The following is a 19,304-nucleotide window of genomic DNA, read 5'->3' as shown; positions in this document are numbered from 1 at the left end:
TTTCTGAATTGCTAAAACGCTAAACCCCATTCTCGGAACCAAATGCTTAGTGGCCTAAACCCATTTGTCGAATCAATCGCTCTTCTTGCAAAACTCTAAACACGTTCTCATTCGCTAAAACACATTTCACTCTGTGGTGCACTTGTGTTGCGAAATGTTTAACGCGGGCAGCAAACGTTAAACACCGCTACAACACAGTTGTCACCGTTTACACGCGACGACTCAAAATTGTACACGCGTGTTTCTACCGAGGCGATCAAACCGGTTGTAGAGAATATAACCCAGTTTAGAGTGAATGTTGATGTTCAATTTTGTGGTTTCACGATATTTTTTTAGTGTACCGTCATGTGCTTTTCATTTAGTTTTCTTTGTTCTTTGGCCTTTTGCAGTTGGACTACTGTATTGTTCTACAAGTGCCTAATAGACAGACATTCACGACCTTCAGCGTGTGTGTAGAACGAACGGAGGAGCTACCACGGTAGCGAGTAGTATGAAAGGCCGAAAAAAACAACACAGGACTTTCACCCAGGAGACCGGGGATCGTGTCCCGTGTGTCACGTTTCCTAAACCCAACCGTCCCTTTCTTCTCTTCCTGAACCCAACCGTCCCGTTGTTTTTTTTTTCCTAAACCCAACCGTCCCTTTCTTCTCTTCCTGAACCCAAGCGTCCCGTTGTTTTTTTTTCCTAAACCCAACCGTCGCCCGCGTGTCATGGAAACGTAAGCCCACCCACGACCTCTTCCTTAACCTAACTGCGTCAAAAGTGACGCCAATAGTCCCGACCAATCGCGTTTAGATAAAGTGCGTTTAGATATGACGCTAAAGGAGACTTTTATCGTCAATAACGACGCCAAAGGCACCTGACCAAGCGTCCGTATTTTACGAGATGGCAGTGAGAATGTGTTGGATTTTTGAGGTAATGTCTAATGAATGCTCTGTAGTGTTTAGTAATTGACTGGCTGTGTGTATGACCTGAAAGCATTGTTTGATTTTGTCAGCAGAGTCAGTTTTTTTTTTTTGTATATATAGTTTGAGAATTTAGTTTAGTGTTTACAGTTTTGAGAAAACGGGTGCGGGTTTCGTGAAATGTGTCTCAGCAATCAAGAAAAAACTGCAAATAAAAGCTTTTGTTTTGTGTAACTTAATGTTTTCGTTAGAGGAAAACTGACGTTTTTAATTTGTTGCACTCAAGCTGCTACAGTGGCACCTAACGTGAGTGAAGGGGGAGTTTCTGAGTGAGGAAGTGCAGAGATCAGACCGCCAGTCCTGTCAGTCGTCGGTGAGACAGGATGCAGTTAACACCGTTCTGCCTGGTGCTGTGTGAGTACAAACTCTTTCTTTACTGTGTCAAAAACAATCTGTCTTTCTCAAAGTCTTAACGTCCTGCTAAAGTGATATTTGTCGTTATGAACTCAACTTTGACACGTTTCACACCTTCCTCCACCATCCTTGTCACACTTTCATATTTTTTTACACTTTCTCCTTCCTCTACTTTCTTCCTGTCTTCACTTTTTCTTCCATCCTTTATCTTCCTTCCTTTCTTTCTTTCTTTAAATGCATTTGTCACACTTTTTTTTTTTTACACTTTCCCCTACTTTCTTCCCGTCTTTGTTTTCTTTGATCCTTTCTTCCTGTCTTCCTTTGTTTCTTTCTTTAAATGTATGTGTACTTCCTTATTTTCATCTGGCTTTCGGCCATTCTTCCAACACGTCTGTTTGCTTCTTTCTGTCTCCTCTTTTCCTTTTCCTTTTTTTCCCTCCTCTCTCATCCGTCTCGTTTCCTCCCTCCGTGCAGCCTGTCTTCAGGTCAGCCCTGACAGGTCTCAGTTTGTCCGGTACAACTCCGTCACCCTGCGCTGCGGGGATCTGCTCAACTCCACCGGCTGGAAGGTGAAGAGGAAAACACCAGAGGGCGGGGTCCGACCCTGCGCCTCCGGCTGGGGCACCGCCTCCTCGAGCTCCACCTGCGTCATCAAAAACACCTACCCATCAGACACCGGGGCGTACTGGTGCGAGTCTACGGGCGGGGAGAGGAGCAACGGCGTCAACATCACCATCACCGGTACTGCACACAACGCCCAGAAGCAAGTCGTGATGTTTCATGTTCTGCTCTGAAAATTAGGAGAGACTTAGTCTGTATCGACGACGTTCCACTTCCGGGATTGCTCCGGTGCTGCCGAAAATTCCGCCGGATGTCCCTAATTTTCGGCTGGATATCCGTTACCTTTCTCTTTCTCTGTGTTGGCGTTCTAACCTCCGGTGGATTTGTGAGGACTGTGGTTAACTGCTCCTCAGATCTCTGCAGGGTAAATCCAGACAGCTAGCTAGACTATCTGTCCAATCTGAGTTTTCTGTTGCATGACTAAAACTACTTTTGAACCTGAACCATGTACACACAGAGGCACTGTTGCTCCGCCCGGCGCTGCCCAAGACGATTGTGATTGGTTTAAAGAAATGGCAATAAACCAGAGCACGTTTTTCTCCCATCCCAGAATGTTGTGTGGACTAGCCATACCCTCCTCCGCAGCGCTGTTGAGGAAGGTCTGGCAATGCGAGACCAGAAAAGACTTAACATCAGAATCCATGTCTGCAACACATTCTAATGAACGGGTTCGTATAATATCGTACGAAAACGTATGCACACCGATTTGTGTGTCGCCCTACGGAATTAGTCACTGTTTGTAGTTGTGTTTAGCCGACAATAAGCGACTGCGAGCCAGCTACGGAGCACCGTGAGATGACTGTCCTTTCAGCGGCCATGGCAGTTGAGTTTAGCTGACAAAAATTGAGCGTCATGCGGAGACGCCAGTTATTTAGGCACAAAAACGACTAGTTAAGTTTGTCAAAGTGGTGCTGACGGCGAAAAATACGTGGAATACATACCAATTACAGTGCCTTATTTTTTCATAGCTACTTTATATGTACGAAAGCTTCATGAGAAAAGTATGGGTTGTATTAGAAATGAGGAAAAAGTATTTGATGAAAGCACATCATTCTTTCTGTTCCAAAGATCGCACTGTGCTCCTGGAGAGTCCCGGCCTGCCTGTGTCGGCGGGCACTGCTGTGACTCTGCGCTGTATAGCAGACACACCCTCCCCCAAACACACATATGATTTCCATAAAGATGGCCGCGTCATTGGCAGCAGCTCTACAGGAGAGATGACCCTCCAAAGTGTTTCCAAATCTGATGAAGGACTCTACGTATGCAGCATCCCTGGATATGGAGAGTCACTAGGCAGCTGGATGGCTGTTGAAGGTAAAATAAACAGTCTACAGTTGTTAAATAACTGAGAAAAAGTCTTTCAAATATAAGAATAGGTTCTTACACAACAGGGCAACATTTGAGCCCAGATGCCTACAATGTTTTTTAATAAGCAACTCTAAATACGCCTCTGGTTCAGCATTGCAGTTCTATACTGTCAGAAAAAAAGGATCCAAATCGATGCAGCAGAATTGTCTTATTTCACTCCACGCATTCTTCTTTCTTGTCAAAACCAGGCACCTACATTACCCACAATGCAACTTGACTGCTGGGTGTGTCAGTACACTAACATTGTTGTAGTACTGTAGGGACACATGGAGGTTTTGACCACTAGTAGTGCTGTGGAGTAATGTTTTTATGAGCACGCCGCCATTTTGTGTGTTTTGATACTTTCAATGATTTAAAGTTGCAGAGAAGCAAAACAGTCCGCAAACAAAGTTGGGGAAGAAGACTGTTGAACTACATGGATTGGAATTATTGAAACTTTCTTTGCAAATGTTTTTGAGGCAGGAATTAATTTGTCAGGTATTCATTTATCATTATACTTATATTTTTCTTATTAACTTGATTCATTTTGCAGATTCATTTTGTATATTTAGGTATATTTTCTGTGCTGCATTCTTAAATGCTAATGCACTTTGTAACATGAATTTTTTTTTAAAAACTGCTATACTACTAAATATGTAGATTTAACATACATCACAAATCACAAATAGGTAGATTAAAACATGAATGAGACAAAAAAAAAACAATGGCAAAAAATTGAAGAAAACATTTAGATTTTTTTTATTCATTGATTCAGTTTTTCTTCACATTGTTTCTGACATCAGTTTTTCTCTACAGGTTCCTCTCTGTTTTCATCTTCAGCTCCGCCTGCAGCTTCCTGTTCAGTTTCTTTCTCAAGGGTGATGTTTCACCTGCTGGTGGGAACTCCTTACGTGGTGTCCACCATCTTACTGGGACTCATATACAGAGACAGGAACAGAGGTAAGAACACTTCAGCAAGTGTCCACGCAGGCATTCTTGCCTATACTTGATGTGTATGAAGCTAATCAGATCACGCCATGACAACAAAACAGTGCTGTTAGCTAGGTGTCCTATCAGTTAGCTTGTTTAGTCCCTGAAATACTTTTTTTACTTTTTGTTATCTTTCAACATTTTAGGGTAATATTTTGATGAAACTTGAATTTAAACCTAAAAGTATCACTGAAGACACTCGTATCATCTGCATAAAGGATGATTCCAGCGACTGTGTTTCTATTGTAATTTCCATTTAAACTAACACGCCCAAACCAAAATATCTCATCACTATTCTCGTATAAACATAAACAGGAGGCAGCGTGTATACTCGGCCCGCTGCTGGTAGTTGCCATGGTAACATTAGTAGCTTTAGTCTCAGAGAACGAGACGTCGTGACCGATAAGATCCAATCAGGCAGAGAAGCGTCAGTGTCGGTGTTGCCAAAGGTCTCCGTTTGCGGCCGTTGAAACTGCAACACAGCTCCGCAGATTCCAAACCAAAACGGGTCAGAAGTGTTTCCAGTTTAGGGGCTCGGAAATGCCAGAGCAGGGGGAATGAGAGGGGGAAACGCCAGAGCAGCGGGAAGAAGAGGGGGAAACGTGGCAAAAGATATTTGTTTTTAAACCAAAATGTAGCAATGTAAATGTAGCCTAAGCCTCTGGAGGCAACAGACAATATTTTGTGGGTTCTGTTGTAGCCAACGGATGTCTGGGCCAAGACCTTCTCTTCCGTGTGTCGGGTTCGATTAGCAACTTCAGACGCAAGAATAGAGTTGGAGTTGAGAGACGACCTCTCTATAAACGGATATCTGCATATGAATGCAGATAAATAATTTAAAAAGCTAAATCGTCATTAGATGATAGCCAATAGGTTCCGAGATTGCATTTCGGCCCATGTGTTCTGCCTCTTTTGCTCTCCACATGGACTGTTTATATCCGTTTACTTGCTCAAATGTGATTATAAACGGAAACCAGAAAGCTTCGGAAACCAAAATCTTGTCCCGTTGCCTACAGATTAGGCATTCATATAGATATCTATTTGTAGAGATTACCATGCACATAATCACGTATGTGAATAAAGTTTAATATATCATATGATTCAACTGTGACTCACAATTTTATTAACTCGGTCCCCCTTTTTGACATTTCATGCTAAAGATTTTCTAGGCCACAAGCAAACATCCTGTTCTTCACAAGTTATTTTAGTTCACTTCATTGTTTAGTCTAATATTGTGTTCATGTTGGCTGTATATTGTGTGGGAAGGTGAGTTACCGTCAAAAGTCATTTTTAGGAGACATGGTGGCAGTTGCTCGCAGCAATTAACCTAATGCTCCTTTCTTATGTTGGTCAGAAAGAAATATAGTTTAAATATTTTTTTATGTCAATTTGGAACGACATTTTGTGGTCTGAGGTTGGACGTAAACTCTGCAGCCGCCTGCACATTGCAACACAGTGTGCAGGTGGCTTTTACAATGTACTGATCAGTCTCTGTACTGAAACAGTTGCTCTCAAAGGAAACCCAAAGATCTTAATCTTTCGTATAACCTTCAGCTGATTGTCATTGATGATTATTAAGACAAGAAATCTCATTATGCTGATGGTAACTTGATGTCTTTCTGCTCGCAGCAGCTCGAGTGGTTGCAGAGAGAAGAGGCAACGATGTCATCATGGAAATAGTCGTGTAGTCCTACAAACTGGTAAAAGTGTCAAAGAAACTCATCAGCATCACATGCACCACGGGAGATCCCCTTTACCTCATGTTTTTATGTGTTGTTTTCTGTCAAATCCAAGCTAGAGTTTTTTAAATCTGAAGACTGATCTGCAACATCAACCTTACTTTATCTGAACTAATTGAGAAATATAATGAAGTACTTACAAACTCAGATGCAAATAAAGAACATTTCAGGAAGCGTTTGTTGCTTCATCCAAACCCTTGTTATTAGCAATTAAAGTGAAGGCAGTGTTTCCCCTAGGTTGACTGCTTTAGCCTAGCGAATGGGTCAGCGAGTCAGAGTCCGGCACAGTGCTCACTCAACCTGAAATGCAACATGGCATTATTTCCAGCAAACTTTACAGATACCAATAAGGGCAAAACAGCACCACTAATCTGTTTATGGTTTTAAACGAATATCCTCTGGTCCAGCTCAGCTGAAATAACCAAATCGGTCAGCACATTAGCGTGTTGTTTACTACCGAGCCTGTTTGTTACCATTAGGCTACCGACAACGTTTCAACTGACTTTAGCAGTTTAGATAACAAACTCGACTGTCCTGCTGTTACCCATGGATGTATAAAACAAATAACTATCCGCAGACAGCTTCGTTCATGGACTCACAGCAGCGCGATGCTGCAGTTCATGGGGGTGCGCAGAATGAATATAGGGAAACATCATTGAAATTTTATTTCTATGTGAAACACAATGGATTGTTGCCGTTGTTTTGGCTTTAAGAAAGATTTTTTTCCCGACAGAACCCCCGCCAGCCCGGAAAAGAATCTTTCTTAAAGTATGCAGTATTGTATAAATACAAATTCAAATGCAAATGAATAACATTGAAAGGTCCAGTGTGTGGGAATTTCTCCCATCTAGCGTTGAGATCGTATATCGCAATCAACTCTCTCGCACCACGCAGTTCAAAGTACGTATTACAACTATGGTAGCCTTCACGCTTCAAAAAGACGGTCCTCCATGTTTCCTTCTTCAAAATTGCCGGGGGCCGGGAAGCGACGATAGCCATTAGCAGCACTTGTGAGTTTATCATGTGACAACGAAAACGCGAAGGGCGGAGCAGTATGTCCTGTATGTCCCTTACCGGCTAACGTATTTCAAGATGGAGCATGAATATGGAGTGTCTAACCCAGTTCATGCGAATGCAAGTGTAAAATTTCAAGCCAAAAGGAATACTTGGAATTGATGGTGGAGGTAAATATTCATGAAAAAGGACAAGTTTGTGAACGGGCAACACAGATTTTGATAATGAACAACTAAAAACTTTACACACTGGACCTTTAAGTAAGTTTTTTTTCATGCATGTTGCTTCATAAAACCCCTGTGATGAGCTATTAAAGTGAAGATTGTATTTGGGCCGTCACATCTGGAATAGACTGCTTCGCTTTCCTCCTTATGTCCCTCACTTCCTCTAAGTTACTCCCAGGTAGGAGACAAAAGAGAAACAGAATGCAGCCTTCATCCCAACAGGGTGTTATGGCCTCTGACCTTTGTGTCTAAAATGTTGCTTATGAAGTAAGTTGTATCGCTCAGAACAGTCTGGTTTCGATTGTACATTGGGTTGGTTACAAAATACATAACTGTTGTGTTAAACGCTGCTGAGTGTGAAAAGCAAGTGGAGGGTGTTCGTGGTTTGTTTTCACCCTGCAAATATGAGAGGTGTGAAGTTTTTGTCCAACTGCCTGTTGTTTTGTTTTTTCCAGTTGACATTTAATCTCTGTCCAGAATCGACTTAAGATTAAATAACTTGTGTCAAACGCCTCGCTTTCTTGTTGTTCTGTAGTACTTTGAAATACATACAGGAAAGGGTTAGACATTTTCCGTTCTAATGTCAGTGATTTACTGAATCAGCCGTTCCTGCCGGTGTCGGTCAGTTGTGGTGACATTATTCAAATTGAAAATAGGTCGGTTTGATTTCTAAGAAGTGGAACAGAGATGGAAGACTCTGTTCCACTTTAAAACCACAAAGCCCAGCAATTGTTCTACAAACATTAATTTAAACTGACAACATTGTCAAATCAACTTAGTGAGTAAACTCAAAACCAGTAAAAAGGTAGGAGTATGTGTTTTAGCAGATTCAATTTAATGAAATGTTTATTATTTTGTGATTTGTAGTGTGACTGGAAACTGTTGTGGTTTTGTTTTCTGAGTGAAGTTTCTCTGTTGTGTTCTGTGGCTAGAACCCAACAAATCAGTCTCAAATTCACTGTGAACACAGTGTCTCTAATTTTCCAGGTATGTACTGTTGTGTCGACACATTCTCACTCCCAACTCATCACATCGTCGACTTATCAGGACATTTTTCACCGTGCAGGTTAAGGTTAGGTTTAGGCAACAACACTGGGAATGGGTTGAATGTGTTACCAGAGTGCAGTGCTGTGTAAATTGGACATGGTGGTAAAGTGGCCACTTGTTGGGACAGTAAAATTAATTTCAAGTTAGTTAGATTTATCATCGATACATAATGAGGGAGGAAATAGTGAGTTCAATGGTCACAACAGGAAGGTCACATTAAAAAAATCCAGTGGTGGAAGAAGTAAAAGTACTAATACCACCCTGTAAAAATGCTCTGTTACAAGTAAAAGTTGTGCATTGGAAATGTTACTTCAGTAAAAGCCTGTAAGTATAATCAGGAAAATGTACGAAAAGTACTTAATGATCCAAACAGTTGTGTATTTAATGGTCTAATCATTTCAGCTGGACTTGTAGGCCGTTATATTGTTGGCTAGTTTAATTTATAAGAAGACATCAGATTTTATAAACCACGTGTTATAAAGAAATCTTAACGTGTAAAGTAACTAGTAACTAAAGCTGTCAGATGAATGTAGTGGAGTAAAAAGTACAATATGTCTCTCTGAAATGTAGCAGAATAGAAAGTGGCATGAAAAGAAAAGACTCAAGTAAAGTACAAGTACCTCAACATTTGGACTTAAGTACTTGAGTAAATGTACTAAGTTACATTCCACCACAAATCTTACATGATTTTAAAAATACAAACTACTTTTTATAACTAAAATGCATATACCACACAGAACCATTTGAAAAGGGCAAGCACTTTCAAAAATACCTGGCAGGGGATTGAATTAACCATCTGTCTGAAAATAGCATCCACTTAAACTGATATAGATGTTTTTAGGTGTCTAAAATGTGCTTAACTGCTGCCTCATCCACAGCAGGACATTTCTTAGCTTCTGTGTCGGTACTCCTGCCTGCTTCTCCAAACTCTCCAAACATGTTCTGTAGCTAACGCACTGACTATGGAGAAGAAGCTCCGACAACACTTAAACTATTCCTAAATGTTCTTTAATAAGTATTTTTAGACTTGCAAATTAAATAAATTACTGCTTTCATTTTCTCATGCAACATGTTCTTTGTTACCACGCCAGACCCGGCCTACCTCCCATTACATCATACTTAACAAGGCTCACTTATAAGCTCTATGACCGACGGCCAAATAAGGGCTTTTTTTACATTACTTCTCATTAAGCAGCTTTGTAACACTAAACACAAAAATCACCGGTATTTAAACATTGAAAACAGAAACTCAAGAAAGTTAAGGGTCACACAAAGTTCAGTAAAGCATGAAATACCAGCCCGTTATCTCTCCCAACTCCTAAAATCTTGACACTTGGCAGAGCCGGCCCTCCCTATTAGCGAAATAAGCGGCTGCTTAGGGAGACGCGGCCACTAGGGGGCCCTCAAACTTCAGTCCGACCATAGACCCGGACGCAACATTTTTGTTTCTACTATGGCCACGCCAAGACCCGCCCTTCAATAGCAGCTTGATTGGTTGGGGTTAGGCACTGACCTTGAGTTGTTAATGTTAAGATAGCCAATTGGTCAGGGGATAGGACTTGTACATGTAAGCATGGACGCCTGGCCAATAGTAGTGTGTGAATGCTATTGAAGGGCGGGTCTTGGCTTGGCCATAGTAGGAAAAACAATATTGCGACCCAGACCGTGACCCATCTAACTTTACCTGATTCTGACTGACCTGGCAACCCTATGAATGTTGGTAATAAATGGTCGGTGTTGCGTGTTGCTGATAGAGCGACAAGCAAGGATCATGGTGTTTGCTTGATCTAAAACTGGCAACAACGGTGACCTACATACAGAACGAAGCCCGTTGCTGCCGCTGCCTGTGTCCCGTTCTTGTGCTGCATGTCAGTTCCCGATCCAGAGCGACAAACAGTGATGCCAAGAGTCCCGACCAATTGGCCTAAATATGACACCAAAGATCTAGGCGTGAGTCCCGAGAGCGTCAAAAAGTGACGCCAAGAGTCCCGACCAAGGGCGTCTAAATATGACGCTAAAGGAGACTTTTTGTGTCAGTAACAAATATCAAAGGCACCTGACCAAGCGTTGCTTTTTGACGCGATGGGAGTGAGAATGTGTTGAAAATAGTTTCCACGAATACCAACCATGGCAACTGTCTATTAGTATACCATATCATTAACATAACTTCTTAGGCCATGACAGCTTGAGTAAGCAGCAAAATGACGAATCATACTTTTTCCTTCATTGTTATTATTATTATTATTATTATTATTATTATTATTATTATAATACTCAAACAAAACAGAGTGCTGAATAGGATCTGAAGGTCAGATACACTGGATATTTTAAGCTTGTTATCACACCGCTCACAAATACACTTTCTGCTTAGATGCATCACAAGGTAACAGATTGGATATTAAAGCTATGGGAGTAGAAGGAATATTTTGTTCTTTTGTTAGTTAGGGTTGTCTAAGTTAATCTTTTCCAGAAGACTGGTTCTGTTGAAATGAAATATATTTTGAATAACAATACACTACATGGAGATCTATCTTTTTTTTCACAAACAATCCCACAATCATGTTGCATAATTTATGGGTGCTAAAATTATAGTCCTACAGTAATGAAGCTAAATAATGATTATTCATAATTCTCAATTTGCTACTCGCTGTTAAGCGTATGTTTCAGGGAGTTAAGTGTTCTGGGACAACCCAGTAGGCTAGTGTACATGCCAGGGGCATTCAGTTTTGGTATTTTTTTGAGTGGCCAAAATATCCATGTCTAGTTTTTGAGTCCCCAAACAGCAGTGCTAATGTCAGCGAGAAATAGACTGCATTTCCTGTTGCTGCTTCACAATAAAAGCCACACTGTGTTTTGTAAAATGGAACACTTTTAATTACTAAACCCAATTTCTGGAATAGGCCTACACCCCTACAAAGGGAAGAGAAAGCACAAGCAGGCCTGTGCATGATATCTCCCTCATGATGTCGGTTGTGTAATCCCCATTGCCACATTTACTTAGGTTTCGTTTTCCTCAAAGCAGCCACACAGCGCTAGAATATATGCTGGAAAGAGAAACTAAATGGCACAACTGTTGCACTTCACCTTCAACACAGCAAGGTACGTTTTCCTGCTTTAAATATTCTTTACATTATAAGTGAAGATATCAGTTCATATCTTATGAGTAGTTGTGTGTTTTATTTGGAATATTCTGCTGTTTGTGTGTTTTTCTATGTGTTTTAGATGGGTGCAATATACAACTTACTTGAGCAGCACAGACTGGACTCTTACTTCCTGAAATTTGTTGAGTTTGGTGTGAAGGATGAAAGAGATTTCATTGATGGTGTAACAGATGAAGACTTGACCAACATCGGTAAGCATAACTGAAGCATTTACAAGTCTAGATACCAAAGATGTACACATGATAACATGAGTTGTTCTCTGTTCTTGAGACAGGCTTCACTGAGCAGAATGTTTTTGCCAATATGCAAAATATCTCTCTTTTCCTCATGCATTTTGTTTTTCCATATTGTAATATTATCAATATAAATACCTAAAATATCAAATACAAACAAAATACCTACGCTGGTTACACACTCTTTTGCTTTCAAATGAAACACATTTTCCCATTTACATTTAAAGGTGCCCTGCCACACAAAACCGTTTTTTGTGTCATGTTTTTTGTGTGTATTTAAAAAAATATATATGTTAGGTCCATATGTGTTTGTGTTACGTCGTGAATGTGAAAATGAACTGCTACCTCCTCTGTCAGCTCTAGCCACTGAACAGAAATAAGTGGAGAAATCAGGCAGATTACAAAAGCTGGTCAGTCTGACATCATGTTGCCTGAGCTCATTACTATTCATGAGCTCAACCAGTTGCGCTGGGTAAAGGATTCTGACAGCCAGGCTCTCATTGGCTAGCTGTTAGCCAATCAGATTCAAACAGCTTAGCTTGTTGAATATTAATGAGAACTGGCAGAAATCGAGCTGAGTCTTCCTGCAGGCTTTCTATACCAAACTAGAATGGCTTGAAACAAGGTAACCAAGGCATTTTTTCCACAAAAAATGTTACAGAGTCCATGGTAGAACTTCAGACTTCACCACAAAGTAATGAAATACATGTGGCACCTTTTAAGTATTTAGTATAGTTTCCAGAAGCAATTATCTGTTGAACTTAAAAGACAACAATCAAAGATTTTTACATTATAACATGAGTTGTTCTCTGTTTTTTAATGTAAAGACATGTACTGTGGTCTTGAATAATAGAAAGCCATGTGCTGTTGGAAGAAAGAGAGAAATAATTGAGGTTTATACAACATACAGCTCAAACAAACAAAACAGTTTTTTCAGAAAACGTTCATCGTCTAATGCGAATTAATTAAATAGTGTGCCATACCTACTGAGGATTGCCACATGATTCATTGGTTTAATTTACATAACCACGAATGGATCTTGACCTTTGGAAAGGCAGTATTTGCCCACTTGAGTTAGTAGAAAGATTACCAAATTGTATTGAAAACAAAAACTATAAAGTGGGGATTTTCATTGATCTAAAAAAAGGTTTGATTCAAATAAGTTATCTTTAAACTATTATCAATACAAAAGTTAAAATAGTAATTGATAACATTTGATAATAATTGTTAAATGACTTAAGATATAAGTAAACAAAAGGGTAGATTTAGACAAAAATACAATAAATTATTTGTGAATAGGCCTACTTATTAATTATGTTTTTTTTTTTTTTTTTATTCTCCAAAGCTAGGTATAAATTACTCTATACTCCAACACATGTTCCTCATATGTTTGGAATATTTATTTATTTTCTAGGCTAATTATATAATATTTGTTTAACACTATAAAGGATATAGTACGTAATGGTCCAAGTAAAAATAGTTTTCCGCATTAAAATATAATGTGATAATCATACATATTTCCAAACAGGATTAAGTCAGGTGGAAAGGAATCGTTTTTCGGCCATGAAAGACAACATTCGCAGACTCAGAGCTCCAGCGGCTGCAATGTCTGTGAAGAAGTCGTTGGAGTCCTTCTGTCTGCAGTACACGTACCCCAAATGCCCTGAACCAAAATGTATCATGGGTAAGAAATTCACCTAATTTATTGAATTAAAAAAAAAAAAACTTATTTTTCACTAAGCTCTACAGAACTTCTGTGTCATGTCACTCATGTTGGCATTAACTTCTGAAAAGGGGAGAGCCTGTCTATATGCAAAAATACACAGAACAGCTGGGGTGGAGGAAGATGTTGGTAATATATAAGAAGACAAAACTAGGTGTGGCACTCACTGAGGACATCATGAGGCAGGTGGGGAATGACAAAACCAGCAGAACCAGAAGTTTTTAAGTAAGTAGAAGCAGCCCTTATAGGAAATTCCTTAAGATATACCAAAGGTTTAAATAACTTAACCCATACTGTGACTCTTAGTCTTGTTTTTCCTTCGGGGTTAGGGCCAAATTCTACTGTATTCTATCAAGCCTGTCTCATATGAACTCTGGACATTGTCCGGAGAATCAGGTCCGGACATTGTCTGGAGTTTCCCTTTCTCACATGTAGCACACAACAGGTGATGTCAGACGCGTTTTCACTTCCTGGAAATACAGGAAGTTTGTGATGATGTAACATCATCAGTTACATCATCAATAAATATGAATGAGCCTGTTCCAGAAGCAGCCATGCACACCCAAGCCATGACATTACCTCCACCATGCTTCACAGATGAGCTTGTATGATTCGGATCATAAGCAGTTCCTTTCTTTCGCCACACTTTGGCGTTTCCATCACTTTGGTAGAGATTAATCTTGGTCTCATCAATCCATAAGATTGTGTTCCAGAACTTTTGCGGCTCATCTCTGCACTTCTTTGCAAATTCCAATCTGGCCTTCCGATTCTTACTGCTGATGAGTGGTATGGCCTCTATATTTCTGCTCTCAGAGTCTTCTTCGAATAGTGGATTGTGATACCTTCACCCCTGCGCTGCGGAGGTCGTTGGTGATGTCACTTACTGATGTTTTCTTCACAGCTCTCACAATATTTCTGTCATCAACTACTGTTGTTTTCCTTGGCTGTTCGACAGTAGTTTTTCTTTTTCAGGGCATTCCAAATTGTTGTGCTGGCTATGCCCAATGTCTTTCCAATGGCTCTGGTCGATTTTCCTTCTTTTCTCAGCTTGAAAATGGCTTGCTTTTCTCCCATAGACAGCTCTCTGGTCTTCATGTTGGTTTATCCTCTTTAACAAGAAATGCAGTCTTAATAGGTTTAAACCAAGGATAAAAACTTAGACTAGTCATGCAGAGCTATTTAATGTTTGAACAATCAACCTCAAAGGCAACACTTGGGCAACAAGAAACATCTTTCAGTCACATGTTCCAATACTTGAAAAATGGGAGGGTTCAAACAAACGGTGATATGACCCAAGTTGTTTAACACATCTAGATGTAAATAGCAGGAAATAAAAGCTGCAATTCTGAACTCTTGTCTCATACTCATCTTTTGATCTTAAACCCAAATGTCTTCAGTGAACAACACAAACAAAGGAATTTGCCTTGCCGTTTCAATTCTTTTGGAGGGGACTGTATATGACAGTAATTGTGAAAAATATAGCACCCACATGCCATTTTATACTTTTACCATTGCCATTTTGAATATGCAGATATGGATCCTGCACACAATACAGTTGAAGATCTGATGTTGAGGATCTGTCACATGGAAAGTGTAAATCGATCCAAAGGGGTCTGTCTCTACACAGTGGATGGAATGCCTTTGACAGATGATCCCTTCTTCAACACATGTAAGCTGGATTCTAGGTGATCATGCACCGCAGTTAATGACTTTTAAACAGTTATTAGGCCTTCATATAAATAATATATATATATATATATATATATATATATATATATATATATATATATATGTATATATATAGAAGTTTTCAGTGTTTTGTCGTTTGTACATTTTGTGCATACAATTAACTGTTGTGCCAGTCAGTGAAAACATATATAATTGAGAAAAAATACAAAATGGAAATATGTTTGTAGTTCTTAACACCACTCTGTGTAGGATTTGATCAAAACAGACACAGTGGATAATTCTCTGTACACTGAGACTGTAGAAGCTCAGCAAGTGTTTTTTTGTTGTGTTTTCACCTACAGGGTCTTTAAAAGACAGACATATTAAAAATAAGGATGTAATCTATGCCATATTCACACCAAAGGAGAACCTGAGAGCAGCTCCTCGCATGCCGACGCGAGAGGTTACTGAAACCTACGGGACTGATACAGTCCGATGCCACATCATGCTCAAGGTAAGTTTATGTACAGTACTGTAGGGAATTTCTTCCCCTTAACTAAGCAGCATCGAAGACTTCTGGATATAATAAAATGGCTATCAGTTGTAAATATTGCTTCTTTTGTCTGAACTGGAGGTGTTAAAGTTGACTTAAATCCCTGCTGCTTTTCCTTTTGTAAAAGTAAAAGATGTTTCATCTGTTAAAAATCTTCCAGTAAAGCATGGTTTTAGGATGTGGGAATGACTGAGCCCCTGATAATGTTATTTCTGCAACTTTGTAGATATTTGTGAATTATCGTGATTGGGTGGAGTGGGAAATGTGAACAGTATTGTTTGTTAAATTGTATAACCTGGTGTTTTGTATTCCATTTGCATTCTCCATTAAGACTCCAACAATTACACACATCCACCAGCAGGCGGTGCTATAATTTTCTATTTTCAATATTTGATCTAGGGAGACTTTGAGGTGACAGTGAATTTGTCAAGCGACACAATAGCTAATTTGAAGAACAAGCTCTCCAATGAAAGTGGAATCCCAGGACATGTTCTTCATTACAAGTATGTCAGAATTATTGTATTGCATATATAATATGGCTTTTGATCTAAATACTGATACAGATTCTGATGAGCTTATTCATATTTTCAGAGGCGGACACGGTAGTGGCGACACATTGGAAAGTTGTGGAATCTCAGATGGGTCGACGGTGCACTTCTCCCTGTCCACGTTTCCTGATGACGTTCCAGACCACAAAACATTCTTCATCGATGATGTTGTGCCCTCAGTGCAACAAACCACCAAAGGAATCAGTGTCTTCTTGTCTTCACTTTATATCATTGTAAGCACAGTTTCACGATATAGCTATTTGAATTGCGGATCTATTTTTTACATAATTGTTTATCCCCCGCCCTATTTATTTATTTCGCTGTGTCCAATCGTTCCCAGCAGAGTCACACATGTTTGTCTGAACTGTTTGGGATAAGCCAGTTTTTTCATTACTTATGTTGTCTTTGCCCATTTAAAATGTCTTAACATTTAATATTTGTGAAAAAAAACATTGATAGGCTTACTGGCCTACAGGTAAGATAGTCACTAAGGTAGCCATCCACAGATCCAGTATATCCTAAAGACTCACTGTGCATGTTTAACATTAAAACATCATTTATAATGTTATGCCAACCATTTTTATTTTAATAGCTAAGTATTCTATGCATTAAAAAGGTATGAACATATGTACTGCCACATATTTATTTATTTCACACACATGCAGTTCAGACAAACAGCAGAAACCTGGATACAATGCTGAAGTAAATAAACTTTTTACATTGTTTAACTCTTTTAGATGCTCTTTCCCCTCTGTGTGTGCACAATGTAGTTTGTAATTGTTTTGATATTTTCCACTACAGAAAATGAGGAGTCAAGGAGTTGGATACAAACATGTTATTGCATACATACGAAAACTGACTGGATGTAACCCTCTGGCCCAAAGTTTGTATCAGTTACTCTGGAGGAATGAGGTCATATCCAGGAATCAGAAGGTAAACTATGCAAGATCACTTTTATTACCTTTTTTTATGAAAATAAAAAGGCACCTTATTAATAAAGGTACTTTGCATGGACCACTTTTTCAGTGTTGAAATGTAACTAAGTACATTTACTCCATTGCTATACTTCAGTAAAAATATTGAGGTACTTGTATTGCACTTGAGTCTTTTCATGCCACTTTCTACTTCTACTCCGCTACATTTCAGAAAGAAATTATTATAGACTAAACTACCCAACAATATAACAGCCTACAAGTCCTGCTGAAATTAATTAATTTGAATTAAACACGCAACTTTTTGGATCCTTTACATTTTCTAAAATGGTCAATTTTTCAGCATTGACTACTTTTACTTTTAATACTTTCCTGATGATACATACTTTTATTTGAGTAACAATTTCAATGCAGGACTTCTACTTGTAACAGAGTATTTTTTACAGTGTGGTTTTAGTACTTTTTACTTAAGTAAAGGATCTGAATACGTCTTCCACCACTGATCTTTTTGAAGTGTTTTGAAGGTTTGAGTACATTCACATTAACACTGTATTGTTTTTGAACTGAAGCATCATTCATTTTGTTTCATTATTTGGCTTGAAATGTTATTGTCCTCTTCATGTAACAATATGTTTTTGTTCTTTTCCTGTAGATTGCAGTGGTTGAAGGCTTGTACATGCTCTTTAGAGAGCTTTTGCCCACGCTTAGAACAAAACGTGGAGACAAGATCATTGACGACCTTGATGTCTTTGAGTATTCAACATACTGCTGGGCACACCTCTTATCTGAAGCAAAGGTATTTCTACATTAGTTTGGAGGCAGAATCTAAATTCACAGGGGTCTTTTACTACTAGTGTATTCGGATCAGGGACCTGGGCCGGATCAGAGTAGACTGGACCCCAAGTCCAGTTTGTTTGATTAGTGTGAACATGATACATGCCCAAGTCCACTTGAAAAGGTGTTTTTAGTATAGTTCATGTGTTCTCCCGTATGGTTCGCATTCATGAATGTACAATATAAATGTGAAACGTATATCTTACGAAATATGACCATTCTAATTAACGTTGTGAAGCGGTCGCAGTTTTAAACACCTGGTTAAATGTTGTAAAACAGAACTATTTGTTTAAGTTTAGGAAAATATCACAGATTGGGTTGAAATAAATGTGGGATGTAGTTACATACTTGCGTACGTGACTTGAAAAATAACAACATTGACTTTTGGTTTCCCAGGGGACATGAACAGCGGTGTCTTGAGTGAAAGTCCTGTGTATGTTTGACTCATCCCTTCTCCCTATGCAGACTTTGTCGCTCTTTAAACTAACTCACCTTACTTTCTATTTTACTCCCATCATAACTATGGGCACTAGAAGTCGCTGCATAACAGCAAATATCAATAATGGTCATAAAAAGCTGTGCCTCCTAGCTCACGATTACGTTGGTTATCAACTAATGATTACTTACTACTTTTGTAGGTATAAGAACGAACACGGAAGTGAAATGAATACCAAAGTGTTATAGACTTCCACTTGAGTGTAACTGCCTAATGCCCCTTGTTTATCCTTATTTTCATAGAAAGAAACGTCAGACCACGAGAACTACGCACCATTGTCTCTGATGTCTGAAGAAGGCAGCCGTTTCTGTGATCCAGTCACTCTACCTGGAACACCAGGTGTTTTTGAAAGAGCAGTTGTACTTCAAAAAATCAAAGGTAAAAGTAAAATCTTATGGTTTAAAATTACATGAGCAAACCTTCCAATACATTCAACAATTTATGTATTTTGAGTGGAATTAAGGTTCTCGTTATTGTAGTTTTGACCATTTTCCTCACCAAGTTAATTGCTAATATGTGTGGATGCAGTTTCACTGTAACAAAGTCCAGTATGCCAAGTAAGCCAAGCAGTTGGGCAGGGACAAAACTCACAGAACCAGATCATCTAAACTCCTAACGTGATAGAGATAACATAACAAAGTTGATTGGAGCTAGCCTGGTTGACACCAGACCTGACACATCATGAACAGCTTCGTGGGAAATTAAGAATCAATGCCACCGACATAACCAATCACACTATGATAGACGCTCCACTTAGCACCAACTGCAATGTTTAATTGTAAATGAATGTAGCCTACTGGCAGTCTGTCACACGTGGGTGCTCAGTATTTTCCGTGGGTGCTCGAGCTCTGGAGC

General features: G+C 39.3%; 2 protein-coding genes across 4 annotated transcripts; both read left to right on the top strand.

The window, feature by feature from the left end:
- The first annotated feature begins 1,209 nt into the window (after positions 1 to 1,209).
- On the top strand, positions 1,210 to 7,763 carry LOC144514111 (uncharacterized). Of its 2 annotated transcripts, none has more exons than XM_078245304.1 (5): positions 1,210 to 1,319; positions 1,794 to 2,060; positions 3,009 to 3,254; positions 4,104 to 4,247; positions 5,910 to 7,763. In XM_078245304.1, exons 1-5 carry the CDS (start codon positions 1,289 to 1,291, stop codon positions 5,963 to 5,965), a joined length of 744 nt encoding a protein of 247 aa, XP_078101430.1. In that variant the 5' UTR covers positions 1,210 to 1,288; the 3' UTR covers positions 5,966 to 7,763. The 2 variants fall into 2 exon arrangements, with proteins under 2 accessions (XP_078101430.1, XP_078101429.1); XM_078245303.1 differs by having other exon boundaries at positions 5,907 to 7,763.
- Positions 7,764 to 11,289: 3,526 nt separating this feature from the next.
- Positions 11,290 to 18,877, top strand: LOC144514110 (uncharacterized). 2 transcript variants are annotated; one of them, XM_078245300.1, is made up of 10 exons: positions 11,291 to 11,400; positions 11,524 to 11,653; positions 13,224 to 13,379; positions 14,950 to 15,087; positions 15,449 to 15,600; positions 16,039 to 16,142; positions 16,231 to 16,420; positions 16,989 to 17,120; positions 17,772 to 17,915; positions 18,692 to 18,877. In XM_078245300.1, exons 2-10 carry the CDS (start codon positions 11,524 to 11,526, stop codon positions 18,860 to 18,862), a joined length of 1,317 nt encoding a protein of 438 aa, XP_078101426.1. In that variant the 5' UTR covers positions 11,291 to 11,400; the 3' UTR covers positions 18,863 to 18,877. The 2 variants fall into 2 exon arrangements, with proteins under 2 accessions (XP_078101428.1, XP_078101426.1); XM_078245302.1 differs by lacking the exon at positions 13,224 to 13,379 and having other exon boundaries at positions 11,290 to 11,400.
- The last annotated feature ends 427 nt before the right edge of the window (positions 18,878 to 19,304 follow it).

This window comes from Sander vitreus, unplaced genomic scaffold (assembly GCF_031162955.1).
Source record: "Sander vitreus isolate 19-12246 unplaced genomic scaffold, sanVit1 ctg453_0, whole genome shotgun sequence".
NCBI classification, from domain to species: Eukaryota; Metazoa; Chordata; class Actinopteri; order Perciformes; family Percidae; genus Sander; species Sander vitreus.
This window is presented reverse-complemented; position numbering and strand designations above follow the sequence as displayed.